Source organism: Ailuropoda melanoleuca, chromosome 2, assembly GCF_002007445.2.
Source record: "Ailuropoda melanoleuca isolate Jingjing chromosome 2, ASM200744v2, whole genome shotgun sequence".
In the NCBI taxonomy this organism is placed as follows: domain Eukaryota; kingdom Metazoa; phylum Chordata; class Mammalia; order Carnivora; family Ursidae; genus Ailuropoda; species Ailuropoda melanoleuca.
In genome coordinates, this window is record NC_048219.1 from 92,440,449 (window position 1) to 92,456,269 (window position 15,821).

The window sequence follows — 15,821 nt, forward strand, 5'->3', positions numbered from 1 at the left end:
GTAAATTACATACAAGTGTTCCTCTTCTTCTGTCATCCCGCCACCCCTGCAAATTACTTGCTTATCTGTATTCATCTGTTAGGGCTATATTCCTTTTCCTATTTTATAGCCAGCATAGGTTTCTCCAACATAACGGCACTAAATTTTGTTGAGATAGTCCACATTCTCCTGTCAGTCCTTTTACGGTATGATTAACTGAGGTATCAGTACTTCTCATTATTGCTCTTTCTGAAAGCAGGTGTTCCGTTTTGTTTTGTTTTGTTTTTTTTAACAGTATACCACATTTGTGTACTGCATGGCCCACTTGTTACTAAATTTTTTCTTGTTTATTTTTATTGATTTCATAATTATGAATATCTATGAATTACTCCCTCCTAGAAAAGAAATCCATATTTTTACTTGGATTAACTTAGTTTTAGACTTGATTAAGTGGGGCTGTTGAAATACTAACAGTTTATCTCTATAAACAGTTTATCTCTACCATTTATGTGAATTCAGTGGGTGCCAGAGTTAGGGAATTAACTGTGGTTATATGTGTAATACAAACACTGAAGCAAACATTTACATTAATAAAAACGTTTACTCTCATTAGTTCATTGTTAACTAGGAAGGATAGTGTTCTCAAGTGCTTAATTTGAACTTGTACTGATTGAACAAAGAGTGCATTCCACTCCATACTCTTGATTCCAGTATCCCATAAAAGTAACATCTTCCTCTGACATATAAATGCTGGGTAGGCACATGCATGCCACAGACACTGGGTGTCAAGTAGTTACTATTCAGAGATTTTCCTTTCTGTTCAAGAGTCTTGTGTGAATTTTTACAGCATTCCAGAGCTTAATTTACAGCCTGTAGTGTTGATGCTTTCTAGATAAGAAAATAAATGCCCTTGATATTTAACCCATATTTCAAGCCAGTTTTTTTTTTCTTTTAAATCATGTTGTTTACACGTTTCTGGCTTTGCGCATTTTGTGTGGGTTCATCCACAGTGCTGGGTGCTGATAGCTAGCATGAGGATATAGTACCTATCATTGAAGGAAAGTACTCACTATGCGTGTTACAATGTTGTACAACTGCAGAACTAGATGGAGACTTTGGGATCATTTAGCTGGAGTTATTTTATGGATGAGCCTCATGACCCAGCAGGCTTAAGTAACATGGTTACGGTCAAACAAGTTCAGTCCAGGACTAGAATCTAGCCTAACACTATGCTAATGTTGCAGCTTTTCTCACTCTTAATGAAAGTCTTAGCTGTTAAACAGATGTAAGATGGATAACTTTTTCTAGGCTTTGAAAATCCTAAGAAATATAGAGGAAACACAATAATTATAGTTATTAAAAGCAATTCTAAAGGATTTAGACAATTATTTTTACAGTGGACTAGGGAGGAGTATAATAATTATGAAGTCTTATATAAAACTGTTATGCATCTTGGATTAAATAAAAGAAAACCTGCTATGTGGTAACATTTTTCACTTCCATATTCCAATGAAATGTTATTCAATTTTGGTAATGAAACTGCTTCTAAATAGTACTTAAGAACTTTTCCTCTGAAATTTAGAGCGTATATGTGAAATATTCTAGCAGTTAAGTATTTTCACATTTGAGTTGAGGCAAATTTGGATAAGATTAAATGGAAACTAATTATTTGTTATTTGTTCTTCCTATGGCTTAGAAAATACACCAGCATCCTGCCTATATTATTTGAGAGTTGAATTTTATTTTTTTGTGGGGGTTCTTCTTATTTAAATTTTTGCTCTGGAAATTTCAAACATGTACAGAAGTATAATGAATCTCCATGTACTTTTAGGATGTATGTTCTAGCTTAGCTTACTCATGATTTTTTCTCCCTTTTAAAAACATTTTTCTTAGTACCCCAGTGAGTATATGGGGCCAATATGAATATATTAAACCAAGTTAGTTATACCACCCAAATAGTAGTTCTAATAGCAGGTCTGGTGTAGTGGATGGGTTATTACATTCCAATTATCCATTTTCTGTCATGCCTCATTTTTCTGAATTCTCTGAATTTTAGTAATGATTATAGAACAGGGATACCAGTTGCAATTTTCCTATCCTTCACTTGTGAATTCCAGTTTTCTCAAGGCTGATCTGAAATTGCTCACATAAAATTTCAAGTGAGTTTAATTTAGCTTTATACATAGAAAATTGGGTCACAAAGTCAAACACATAGGGGGACAGGACCTTCTAGCATCTAAAATGTCAGTTGGTCTCTGTGAATGGATGATGTTCAAGTAGCCTACACAGACTCTGAAACATTGGGCCAGGAAGCATACTCCTGCACAATGTTAGTGTTGTACATCAGACCAAAACTTGGGTTTAAGTAGTTTTTAAAAGATTTTTATTTACTTATTTATCAGAGAGAGAGCACAAGCAGGGGGAGCAGCAGAGGGAGAGGGAGAAGCAGGCTCCCTCTGAGCAAGGAGCCGGACATGGGGCTTGATCTCAGGACCCTGGGATCATGACCTGAGCCAAAGGCAGACTCTTAACCAACTGAGCCACCCAGGAGCCCCATCTTGGGTTTAAGTATTAAGAAAATCTAAGAACATTTTAAATGAAAGGGATGTTTACGATCATGTAGTTCAACTCTTTATCAAATACTTATCTTTTCTATATCATTCCTAAAACCCAGTTTTCTACTTATAAACATTTTTAGTGTTATAGTATTCACTACCTCAAGTGATTCTTTTTTTCCAATTTTAGGTAGCTTTAATTTTTAGAAAGTTCTTTCATTATATCAGAAATCTGCTTCTGTATGACTTGTCCTGCCTCGGGAACACAAAAAATTAAGTTTATACTTTCTTCATGGTTGCCCTTTAAGTATTTGAAGATAGCTATCATGTCTTCTTAATGTAGACCATCAGCCGTAAGCATACAGGATCCCTGTGCATGGTGGAAGCCATGATACCATACTGTTGACTGCAGAATTTTTAGGTGCTTTTTAGTGTCCTTTGAGATTGTTCTCATGCTTTTTGGAAAAGGAAGAAGTTACCCAAGAGAAAGTAATCAGTATTTTTTAAGGTTCAAATGAGCACAGATCTATTGTTAGGAGATTTACTACTCAAAACATCATGATTGGTCCATAGGTATGAAATTGAATATACTGAAAAATTGAGAAGTATTATGTACCATTCATTACTAAAACATATGCAAGTCAGCATGATTTATACACAATTATCCTTTTCCATTATTACTTACAGCACTTAATTTGTGGGTTGGGATTAAAAGAACATTTACACACCAGAAGTACATGAATCTAAATGAGCCTCTAGTTTACTGATATTTATACATTTGACTTCCAGTGAAATAGAGCCATTAAAATCCCTTTAGTTAATGACCATATGCTATATGTATGCTGCCATTGGTAGAAGAATCTTTATACAAGGTATGATGACACCTCCCCTCGTGATTCTTAAAGTTGAGTAGGGAAGATATTTTCACACACTTGAGATGGTGGAGAATTTGGGAGAAGAGTCTTGATAGTGTTAGAAAGGTAGTTTTATCTGTATAGAGTTAAAAGCAGATCACTTAAGACTAGCTAAAATGTACATGAGAGAGGTTGAAAGCACAGAATTAATAAGAAAACTGAAGTAAACTTTAATGAGAAGCATAATGCTCTTCAAAGAACCCAGTTTACAAAGTTTCAGCATGCTTTCATTTTGTTTTACCTTCTTGGTTTTAACAATAGCTGATACATTACACTTACTATGTATCAGGCATGTTCTAAGAACTTATTTTTTTAAGAGAGTGTGAGCCAGGGTGAGAGGGCGAGGGGAGTTGACAGAGGGAGAAAGAGAGAGAATATTAATCAGTCTCCATGCGATCCCAGTGTGGGGCTTGATCACACGAACCTGAGATCATGACCTGAGCCGAAATCAAGAGTCGGATGCTTAACCGACTGGGCCACCCAGGTGGCCCTGTTGTGATAACTTCATTTAATCTTCCTGTTAACCCTATGAGTAAATACTGTTTGTTCTACATTTTACAAATGGGTAACCAAGGTACAAAAAAGTTAGGTAAACCTGTCTTATGGTCAGGTAGCTTGTAAGAGGTGGGGCTAGGATTCAAACCCAGGTTTTTAGGTCCAGAGTTCGTACTCAACCACTATGTTAAACTGCTCTTTTCTCTTTTATAAGTAATATCAACATGGATGTAATGATGTCTTCCTGAGCTGTGATGACAGAATTATAGAGTTTTTTGGGAAGAGAAGGGTGTAGGTAGAAGGAACTAATTTAGGTACTCAAGTTCATTTTACCATTTTTATTTCTATCTATCTATCTATCTATCTATCTATTTATTTATTTATTTATTTTAAAAAAGATTTTATTTATTTATGTGACAGACAGCCAGTGAGAGAGGGAACACAGCAGGGGAATGGGAGAGGAAGAAGCAGGCTCCCAGCGGAGGAGCCCGATGTGGGACTCGATCCCGGAACACTGGGATCACGCCCTGAGCAGAAGGCAGACGCTTAACGACTGCACTACCCAGGCGCCCCTTACCATTTGTCCTTAAAACTGTCCATGTAGGTGGGACACCTGGGTGGCTCAGTTGGTTAAACATCTGCCTTCGGCTCAGGTCATGATCCCAGGGTTTTGGGATTGAGTCCTGCATCGGGGGTCCTTGCTTAGGGGGAGCCTGCTTCTCCCACTGCCTGCTGCTCCGCCTGCTTGTGCTCTCTCTTTCTCTCTGATAAATAAATAAAATCCTAAAAAAACCCCACAAAACAGTCCATGCAGGTTAAAGGATTTCAATGTAGAATATATTTAACAACAGAAAAATTAAACTACAATGAATAGTTCAAACTAAATGGGTTATAAGATACATGCTAGTTTATGTAAATAGAACATGGACATAAGGAGTTATACTGAGACTTATTCAGGAGGTAAGGTCTGTTTTCAGTTTTCAGTTATAGCACTCATGGAGAGGAAATGAACCCCTGAGTACACACAACTTAAGAAAAAGAAGATTATTAGTACTTTTGATAAGTCTCTGTGTATCCCTTCCTTATTGTATTGACTGTGGTCTTCAATAAATGAGATCAGCCCTTCTGCAGAGATCTTTTGGTTCAGCAGTATGTTTTGAACTGTGTGAAGACATGTTTATGAAGTCTGAGTGTTCTAAAAATCTCTGATGCTTTTTACTGGAAATAATTTTACTTACTAAAGTAGAATTGGCAAGCCACATAGTTTATGATTAACGGACCTACTTTACTTGTACAATGTTTACAAAACATCCCACAATATCCTATCTGTTCTCCTCAAGAAAAAAAAACAGAAACACCCAGCTTCCTTTAAAATAGCCTATATTAGAATAACTCTTCGCACTAACATAGCAATATTAATATTAAAATCTCTTCAGGCGCATTTTACTTAATCCAAACAACAATGTAAACCCATTTTACATATGGACAATGATTTTCTGTCTGTGTTACCTTATTTTGAGAAGAATTTCTTTTAAGGCTCTTTTCCCTCAGCTTTCCTGAAAAGACTGGATTATGGTAGGTTCTCCTATGTAAAGAATCATCTGAGTATATTATGAGAAGAAAAAAGACTTAATAAGTCTTAATAAAGTCTGAAGCACATTATTTGAAGAAAGTAGTGTAGTAGGGTTCTGAAGTATTCATTTTATATGGTACGTTCACATTTTTGGAGGAATTGTTTCAGATTTTTGTAATGGGCTTTGTTCTGTCTCTGTCCTTATTTTAAATGTTGCACGCAAAATGGCAAAAACTTGTTGAAATAGATTTGTGGCTTTCTTGGGATGTCAGATCTGCACACTGCTGTTGTAATAGTGTTTTAATTAAGAGGCAGGAGCAATTCCCAGACAGTCCTGTATATAAAGATTCTGGTTTTTTAACAGTGACAAATCACTGTGATTAATAATACAGGCATTCGGCGCGCCTGGGTGGCACAGCGGTTTAGCGTCTGCCTTCGGCTCAGGGCGTGATCCCGGCGTTGTGGGATTGAGCCCCACATCAGGCTCCTCCGCTATGAGCCTGCTTCTTCCTCTCCCACTCCCCCTGCTTGTGTTCCCTCTCTCGCTGGCTGTCTCTATCTCTGTCGAATAAATAAATAAAATCTTTAAAAAAAAAAAAAGAATACAGGCATTCGATTTTCAGAACGAGTCTGCATCTTTGTATTAATTATTCTATAATTATCAGCTTCACTTTATTTTGAGTGAGGCCAGAATTTCCATTTGCTGATGAATTAGTTACCTGGTTATATTTTAGAGCTTCCCAGCTAACTGGGTCTTTCATTTTCTTTCTTTCTTTTCTTTCTTTCTTTCTTTCTTNTTGCTGGCAGTGTATTCCTATTGGGCTTCGTTTCCATTTTAACCAAGGTTAAAATATTGACCTTCCCTTCCTTCTCTTTCTCCCATGCTCTCTCCTTTTCTCCCCTCCCTCCCACCCTCCCTCCCTTCCTTCCTTCCTGCCTTCTTCCCCTCCCCTTCCCTCCCCAAGATTTTATTCATTTATTTGACAGAGCACAAGCAGGGGGAGCTGCAGAGGGAGAAGCAGGCTCTCCACTGAGTAGGGAGCCCAAAGTGGGGCTTATGATCCCAGGACGCTGGGATCATGACCTGAGCTGAAGGCAGCTGCTTAACCGACTGACCCCACCCAGGCGCCCCTCTTTGGTCGTTTTTAAAGTTAAAATTCAGAGCTTTGGAAAGAGTGATAAAATTACATAAATATGTAATATGTTTTTGGCTTTTTCATTTTTAGAAGGTAGATCCTTATAAGGTTAAAGTATGGTATCATCAAAAATATTTGTCAATGAGGGCAGTGAAATACCGAAACAAATACTGTTTTTTTTTTTAAGTAAGTTTTTCCCTTTACTTTAATGATATACTAGAAAACCATTTTGAAACCATTATTTAAGGGGTGTCTGGGTGGCTCAGTCAGTTTTGTGTCTGCCTTCAGCCTGGTTCATGGTCTCGGGGTCCTGGGATTGAGCCTCGTGTCAGGCTCCCCTCTCGGCGGGGAGCCTGCTTCTCCCATTCCTTCTCCTTCTCCCTCTGCCTGCTGCTCCCCCTACTTGTGCTCTCTCTCTGTCAAATAAATAAAATCTTTAAAAAAAAAGTTTAAGTAGAATCAGGAATTTGTAAGAAGCACCTACAGTACTATGATCTCTTTATAGAGACCAGAATAAGAATTTCTTTTTAAAGAAAGAAATGGGGTCACCTGGGTGGCTTAGTTGGTTAAGCATCTGCCTTCAGCTCAGGTTATAATCCAGGGACCCTGGGATCAGGCCTGCACCGGGCTCCCTGCTTGGCGGGGAGTCGGCTTCTCCCTCTCCCTCTGTCTGCCACTTCCCCTGCTTGTGTGAGCTCAGGTGCATGCTCTCTCTTTCTCTGTCAAATAAATAAAATCTTAAAAAAAAAAAAGAAATGGTAGTTTTTAGGGGAAAATTAATCCTTTTTTATGGATTGTTTTATAAACTGGTTTAATATTTCCAAAATGCAATAATCAGTTTCTCAAAGCCAATCTGCTGAAGGCTCTGTTTTTTTCCCTTTGAAGGTATTTTAATATAATTCCGAGAGAACGTTACCCTTATTAGCATGGTTTTAGAATATCACATGTTACTTGGGTTATTAGCTCAGTGAATTGTATCTGCTTTAACTTGCTCATATTTTTAAATACTGTATTAGTCCCTAGGGAGCACCAGGAAGGATGGTGCCTTTGAATAGGGGTAGGTAGAGTTTTCTCCTGCTCAGAACCATTCATCTGAAAAGGGAATGCCTTCTGTAATCTTCCTGATAGCTGGCAAGCTAAACCTCCCAATTTGAGCCAAGGAAAGCTTAAGAGCTCATACAACAGCTCTTTCTCTTTTCTTTCTATAGGAAAAAATTTCTATAATTAAATCCAAATATGATGTCTTAATATCCTCCCTACCCTCTGTATTCTAGATCTATAAAAATAAATTGAACCCTACCTTCATACATAATCGTTTAAATATTTGAAAATGACAGAATTTCTCTGGTCTCTCTTATCCAAGTTGAATACTACATTTCCCTGTACTCTTTCTCATGATTTCCAGATCCTCGCCCATTCTGAGCATCTCTTGTCAAGAATTAAGGTTCACCATTCTGAATATCCGTTCTTACAAAATGTTAGAGGGCTTGACACTATATGAATTCACACTAATCATCGAAAACCTACATTTGTTTTTATATAAACTCGTAAACCATTCTAGCAGACGATAGATACAGTTGAAGTTGAAAACCTAAATACTGGACTTTACACTTACATCTGTTAAAAATTTTACATATTAAATTTCTGTTCATTAAATTTAACATACAGTATCTTTTTGAATCCTAACATCTAGAGAACTCCCAGTTTTGGATCACCTGTAAGTTTGCAAAGCAGACCATCTAGCTTCATAAAAAAAATGTTAAATAGGGCAGAGGCCGAGTAAAGAACCTTGCAGCTCTCTGCAGAACTGCCTCACTGGTAACAAACATCCAGTAGAAACTTAGGTTGGAAATGGTCTTTCGGTCATGTAGTTATAAAGCCACGATCCTCTGCCATGATCTTAAGACTAGTTCAAAAGATTGCCTATGGTTTGGCTATAATTTCCTTGACCACTCCTCCACTAATTCTTAAAAAAAAAAAAAAAAATTTGTTTTAGCATGACTTACTCCAAACCACTGATTTTCAGTGGAGGCAGTAATACCCTATAATGAGCATTTTGTAAAGAGTTTTCTCTCAGAGTGTGCACTGGTGCCTTTTAAAAAAAAAAAGCTTTATGTATAGTGGTCATTGTCAGTGAAGATACAGAATGTTTGCAGCACTCTAAAGATTCCTTCATACCTTTCCCCCATGCAAGCCTTTTATTAGGTAATTTAGACATTCAAAGATATTTTCATTGATTTCCCTTTTCTCTACTGTTTTTCAAATTTTTTTTGTCCTTTTGTGGTTTCTTTCATCTCTCTTTCCCTTATGTACAGCTGTCTTAATTTCCTTGACTTGCCTCTGTGTTCTTTTTTTTAATTAAACATTAAGTCTTTAAAAAAAACTTTAAAAATTAATTAATTAAATTTATGTAAACTCTACTCCCAATGTGGGGCTGTACCTCATGACCCCAAGATCAAGAGTCACAGGCTCTATCAAATTGAGCTATCTGGGTGCCCTGCCTCTGTGTTCTTCTGAAAACTGTGTTCTATTATTTTTTCAGATTACCTTCATTTACTGGTTTCCTGCTACTAAAAGCAACACAATAAAAGTTAGTATATAAAGATATAGTATTGTGTATTATTACAGTCACAGCTCTGGATCCTGGATGTTAAATCATAGTTTCGCCCTTAGCAGTCATGGGACATTGGGGCCAGTCACGTTACTGTGTCTTTTTCATCTGTATAATGGGGATTAGTAATAGTAATGACCTTCTTGAATAGTTGTGAGAATTAAATAGGTTAATTCGTGAGAAGCGTTTACTGCCATAAAGAATGTTCAGTTAATGTCAGCTATTATTTCATTTCCAAAGCTAATTTCAGAGCCTGCTTCCATCTTTCTGCCCATTTAAGGATAAAAGTGGTTCCTTCAGAAGTGTATTTTACTCTTCTCATCTAAATGTTTTTCAGCCATTATTATTAGTTATTGCAGTTGTTTAAGTTTCTATTTTCAGATAGTCCATAAATATGATCACTTGTTTAAACAAGTTGTTATGATTTTCTAATGTTTTCAGGTATAAAAAAATTCAACACTTAGAATTGGCCTTTTTAAAAAGGATCTCATATGGAAGCATTTAAAGATTCTATTTTAATTGTTCAATGAATCAAATATTTAATGATTACTGTGGTCAACAAAAATTCTCTATACATGGCCTCCTCCCTTAAGCAGCGTTCCCAACATTTCCCTAGTTCTTTCATTGCTTCAAATACGTTTGGTGAATTGGGCAAGCACCATGGTGAATGGCAATGCTGAATACACTGAAAATCAAGTCTTCACAGCTCATCATACTGCCGCAAACTGTGGTCGTTGGTGTCTAGACTCTTTCATTGGGACAGCATTTATTTTTCTCTGGGGGAAGAACAGGTTTTTTCCTATTGACCAAATTTAATCTCAGTAATTAATTTCTAAATCCATGTAGTAATAAAGTTGGATGAGCTACTGATAACTCTGGTAGAATGTCATTTCTGTTTGTCATCTTCAATGAGTAAGGGATTAGTGATAAGTTAGGAGTCTTGGGGAAACTGTAATTCTATGTATTTTCTGTCCCAGTGGATGAGACTTAAATACAGAAACCTAATGTCATCTCTTTGGGCCTCCTGATTCACCCCTTCTGCCCCTATCTCATTAGACTTCCCAGCTGACAGCAGACTAGCTGGAGTGTACCTGTTCTAGCCCAAAAGTCTTTGGTGGAATTTGTTCAAGGGTGGGAGCTAAATCCTTACCTAGGATGTAGCAGATATTGGCCCAACCGGTAAAGTGATTCTGAGAGCAAATAGGATGATATTAAAGGAGACATTAGGAATTAAGGAACGCTGTAAGTTTAGTGATTCCTGAACCATAGATTCTGCTTTTTTGAGACCATATAGTACAGTACACAGTTTTAATGTTCTTTCTGTAGGCCTGAATGTTAAATACTGTAGAAGTTGGGTGTTACTAATATTTTATATGTTTTTGGAGTGGTGAAATCATCATTTTCTAGAAATTTATGGAAACTATTCCATTTATATTTTTAAAAAGTGTATTACTTGATTTTTTGAGGACATTTTTAGTTTTATTTATTTAATGTTTTAATGTTGTCTAGAAGTGTAAATTATTACCAAGGGTCTTCTGGGTAAAAATAAAATGTTTATTAAAACAAAAATTCTTCAAGAAAATTTGCTAGGCATTTTTATTTGGTTTATTCTAGCAGAGAAGTTATTAAATCAGTTACTATAAAGCACTTTCACTCTTTGAATGAACTGTTTTAAATTTAGTTTTTTAAAAAAACATTTTGGACTTCTTTTGAAGATTTATTTATTTATTCAAGAGAGTGGGCACGTGTTGAGGGGCAGAAACAGAGGGATAGGGACAAGCAGACTCTGTGCTGAACATGGAGCCCTGTGGAGGGCTTGATCCCAGGACCCTGAGATCGTGACCTGAGCCAAACCCAAGAGTCGGTTGCTTAACCAGCTGAGTGACCCATGTGCCCCTTGGACTTTTTTTTTTTTTTGAAGAGTTGGAGGATGGGGGAGAGGCAGAAGGTGAGAAAGAATCTTAAGCAGGCTCCACACCCAGCGAAGAGCCCCTCCATCTCACGACCCTGAGATCATGATCTGAAACTGAGATCAAGTCAGATGCTTAACGGACTGAGCCCCCCAGGTGCCACTGGATCTTTTCTTTTTTAGCTTTTATTTGAGAGAGAGAGAGAGAACATGGGCTGAGGGGTGGCAGGGAGAGGGAGAAGCAGGGACTCTCTACTGAGTAGGGAGCCCGACTTGAGGCTCATTCCCAGGACCCCGGGATCATGACCTGAGGTGAAGGCAGATGCTCAACCGACTGAAGCACCCAGGTGCCCACCCCTGGACCTTTTTTAAGGGGGAAAAAAAAAACCCAACTGCTCTCCTTCCACAGTGAGGAAGTAAGATGATGATACAGTTCTGATTTAGGAACTAGATATTAGGATATTAATGTGTATGAGATGAAAGGTATTTGAAAGAGGAAAGTTTCAGTCCTGGAGGAGGCACACCATGGACTGTGATCGTCATAAAGGATAAAATTTGACATTGTTAGCTACACTGTAAAGAGAGAGTAGTCAACATTTTGGTGTTTTTTTATTATTGTAGAATCACATTTGAATTAAATGTGCTAAAATTTACTGGGCCATGAAGCTCCTCTTCTAAAAAAAATTTTAGAAGAGATTTACAGAGGAGGTTGGAGTTAGTGGAAAGGTCATCCTTCTTAATTGGATTACTTCTAATATCCTAATACAAATAGAGGTGAAAGTATATATACGTACTATAAAATGTAACTTACAATATTTAGTCGATTGTTCTCTAAAAGATCTAATACCTCCTTCACCACATGTACTCAAGGAGACCACAGACTTCCTTTTCCTACTGTAAGGTATACAGGCATTACTTGGTATAATATGTATTATCTTCAACAAGCTTTTACATAATTTTTTAAAAAACTAGTTCTTATTGTTATATTGAAGTCATAGTTTTGAATTGCACCATGGCATCCCAAGAGGAGTTTAAACCATAGCTCCTCCTGCTTGTTGAGTAACAAGGTTTTCATGATCCATAAAAAGTAAGTGGTAACGCCTATCTAGCAGGGAGATCAGATTGTAATATATATAATACTTTTTGTGCTACAAGGTAGAGGGCAGTGGTGATGAAAATATTTTCTCTCTCAACCAAAATTCCCACACAGTGTAGGTTCTAAGAAATTAAGTACCTTTGAAGACAATGACTTTTATGTGACGCTGCAAACTTAAACCTTCCAGATCCAGGAAGGACACAATAGGTACTTGGGGAAGTGGCATATATACCCCATGTCCCCACACTCTAGACATGAAAATCTTTCAGTTTTATCTGAAAGGTAGGTAATGGGTGCTTTATTTTCATAGGTTTTTAAGAAGCTGATTATACAGTTGACAGAAAGTTGTTTTCTGCCTTATCTTTGGGGCAGAGAAGGGCTTTTAAAAAAATTATTCCCCTCAAGTTCTTCAGGACTTCTAATTTTTAACTCCCATGTTAAACATAGAGTTATGAATAGCTTAGCTTTAAAATACTGTTTTTTTTTTCTTTTACAAAATGTTCATACTTGTCTAGTAGATTTGTGTTGTAAAAACTTGATTGTTCTAAGTTGGCATTCTTGGTTTTTATACCTCTGATGTGATTCATACTTAACAAAAATAACATTCAGCTGCAAAGTCGGATATTTTGCATATTAAAAAAGTCTTCAGTGAAAGAATATATACTAAAATCTTGCTTTCCTCTCGTAGCTAGCCTGTTATCCAGATTTTCCAGTAGTAATGGTGAACACTATTAAAAAGTCACCCTCTTCCATCTTTTCTTTATACCTTTGTCTTTATTGTTGGGTATTTTCCTGGAGTCCTTGTTTTAAAATACTTCTGCATTTGAGTACAGCCCATATACTTGAGCATGCTTCCCATTGAAATGACTCTTGGGGAACTCCTCCTGCTCATTCTCCTAATTAACGTTGCTAGATGGGCTTTTCCTGTATGCCTTAACAATTTTCAGCGTGATTGTCATTAATGCTTTTTATTTTATCTGAACTTTCAACACATTTTAGCATGGTCTTGACATTAAAAGCACAATGGAAGAAGCCTTGTACCAAAGTTACCCAGAGCTGCCCTCTCTGTGAATTGTGAGATGTGTGTTAATAAGCCATATTTTAGAGTCCTTTTGTAACCCTAGAGGATGTAGTCTATTTTTATTTCACCATTAGTATTTACAAATGTCAGTACCCTTCATTCAGAGACCACCAGGAACACACTTGTAATTGAAAAAGTTGGATTTGTCACTCTCTGCAGCGAAGAATACAGACCATGGAGAACTGTGGGGTGTCTCAGTAAGAGGGTGTTACAAAGATTATATTGCAGGATTTAGGTTTTGGGTAATGTGGGGGGAGAGTTCAAGGAAGTGAGGGCTGTCACTCATTTAGCACAAGAGAGATGTTTGGTATTTTGTGGGTTGTATAGTGACCTTGTTTTTGTTTGACTTCATCCTGGTCTCAGAGTTGTCTTGTGGGATCAGGAGAACAGAATGGTTTAGCTGTAAATGTCAGATCAGTCTGTAATAACATCGAGACTTAACTATGAGTATGAGATTAGTACTCAGCGGTCAGGGACTGCCTTTCTTTTTTCTTTCCTTTTTTTTTTTTTTTAACTTTCTTAAAAGCATTTAAATCCAAACTGACTTCTCACTATATAGGAAACAGTTGGGCGGGGGGGGGGGCGGCGTGGGGTGCGGATGGTGTTAGGTCAGGATTCAATGGCAATGACATTGGGCGTGTCACTGGAACAAGCTACAGTGATACCAATAGTTATGTTTTTACAAAACAGAGCAGTTGGGAAGCATATCATGCATACCAGTTTTCAGCTGGCTAGAAGTAGTGGGTAAAATAAGAACATGTTCTTTTTAATAAAAGAAATAGGATGTGTGAGTTTCTGCATTAGTCTCTCTGGGGGATCCTAGGATTTACCCCACTAAATTTAGTGTCCAGGGATTGGTTTGTAATGCTTCAGGAGTTGTTTTTTTCCATCTGGGAAGAGTCAGCTATTCATTTTCTGTATTGTCTATGTTAATACAAGGCAGCAGATTACTAAAGGGATTTTAAAGATTTTAAGACTTAAGAACTCTGTCAGATACTTTACAATTAAAGATTATAATAATTGTAAAAATTCCTTATGAATTGTCATACTGACCTAAGGCAAACAATGGACCATGTTTTCATAGCTCCACTGTCCATCTCAGTCATGTTCACCAAAGACCATTAAGGGGAAATTTACATTGATTCATTTATTCAAACAATTACTGCTTACTAAGTGCCAGGCCCTGGGTATGGTGGAGGGGGTCAGATAGCCATTCCTGTCTTCATGAGCACTACTGCTGATTGCTGATTTTTTGTTTTAAAAGTATCACTTTTAATAGTCTTTTCATTTCATATATATTCTAGAATAAACACTGCATTATTATATTAATAGTGCACAGAAGACTATTCCTATGATTAATCAGGTAGTTTTATAGTTTTTGTAACTTTAAAAGTGGTAACTTTTTAAAATCAGATATTTATGGAACATCTGCTCTGACAAGTCCAGAGATACCTCTAAAGTTGGAGGTCTTCAGAACAAAATTTGTGTCACAGTAAACTGCAATAGATAGGCTTCTTTTGTTTCTTCATTTTGAATAATAAGTTGAGGGTATTCTCCTTAATACTGCATTTGGTAAAAAACGAGTAAGTTTTAGAACTAGAAAAGCTATATTTGTAGTTAAGACTTAACCATAGGTACTTATTAGAATTCTAGAGCACATTTGGGTAGTGTCACAAGATGAGAGAGTGCAAAATGTCTAGTTGTGTTAGACAAAATACATTATAGGCAAACCAGTCTTCTCCGTGTGATACTGGTAGATCTGTCATTGGTCTCTGGAATTTTCCTGTAGAAATAAATAAAGAACATAATCATATTTGGTCATTGAAATCTTCATAACTGTATGATAGCTTTGAATGCTTATGAGATCCTGAAAAACCTTTAGGGATTTAGATTGAAGAACTTTTTACATTTTGGTGCTTTTGGTAGAGCAGTAGTAGCATTAGACTATGGTTGATTTGGACACAACTAAGGACAGTAACATTTCAAAATAAGGTTTTTCCCCTAAAGACCATTCCACACAGGAAAATGTGTGCATTTTAAGTTTTTAACACACTGTATTGGACTATCATTTAGATCTTATTTACCAAATACAGTACATACTTTTGCATAGGAAAATGGATTTCAGAGTTACCACAGGTTTCAAGATTGATAGGGAACATAACCATTTTTATCAGTGTCTAAATTATGTGTAAATGCCAGGACATGTCTTCATATAATTTAGGCAAGTAGGTTTGTGGTACATTTCTCTTGGTTAAAGTTCCTGGATAAGGTTTTGTGTTTTGAAAGTAAATCTGTCTGTGCAGCAGCCCACTTTCATGATCCCCACAGAATTCACTCTGATATTATTTATGATAACCAGTACATTTGCATTTATATCTTCTTTATAAGTATCCATTTACCAGGAGGAGTGATGTAGATTAGTACCAGTTTACTATGTCTTTTCATAATTAATGATGACTGCAGGTCTAATTG

At 36.8% G+C, this 15,821-nt stretch overlaps 1 protein-coding gene across 7 annotated transcripts in view; it reads left to right on the forward strand.

Moving 5' to 3' along the window:
- The window catches only part of WDR33 (WD repeat domain 33), a 111,468-nt gene that overhangs the window by 54,403 nt on the left and 41,244 nt on the right, over positions 1-15,821 (forward strand). Inside the window, exon 8 of one of the 7 annotated variants that reach the window (XM_011235375.3) lies at positions 9,195-11,157. The exons of the other annotated variants lie outside the window; for them this stretch is intronic. Within the exon in view, the coding sequence (XP_011233677.1) occupies positions 9,195-9,226 (32 nt within the window). The 3' untranslated portion in view covers positions 9,227-11,157. Of the gene's footprint in view, positions 1-9,194; positions 11,158-15,821 lie in introns of those variants that run through there. 7 annotated transcript variants of the gene reach the window in all.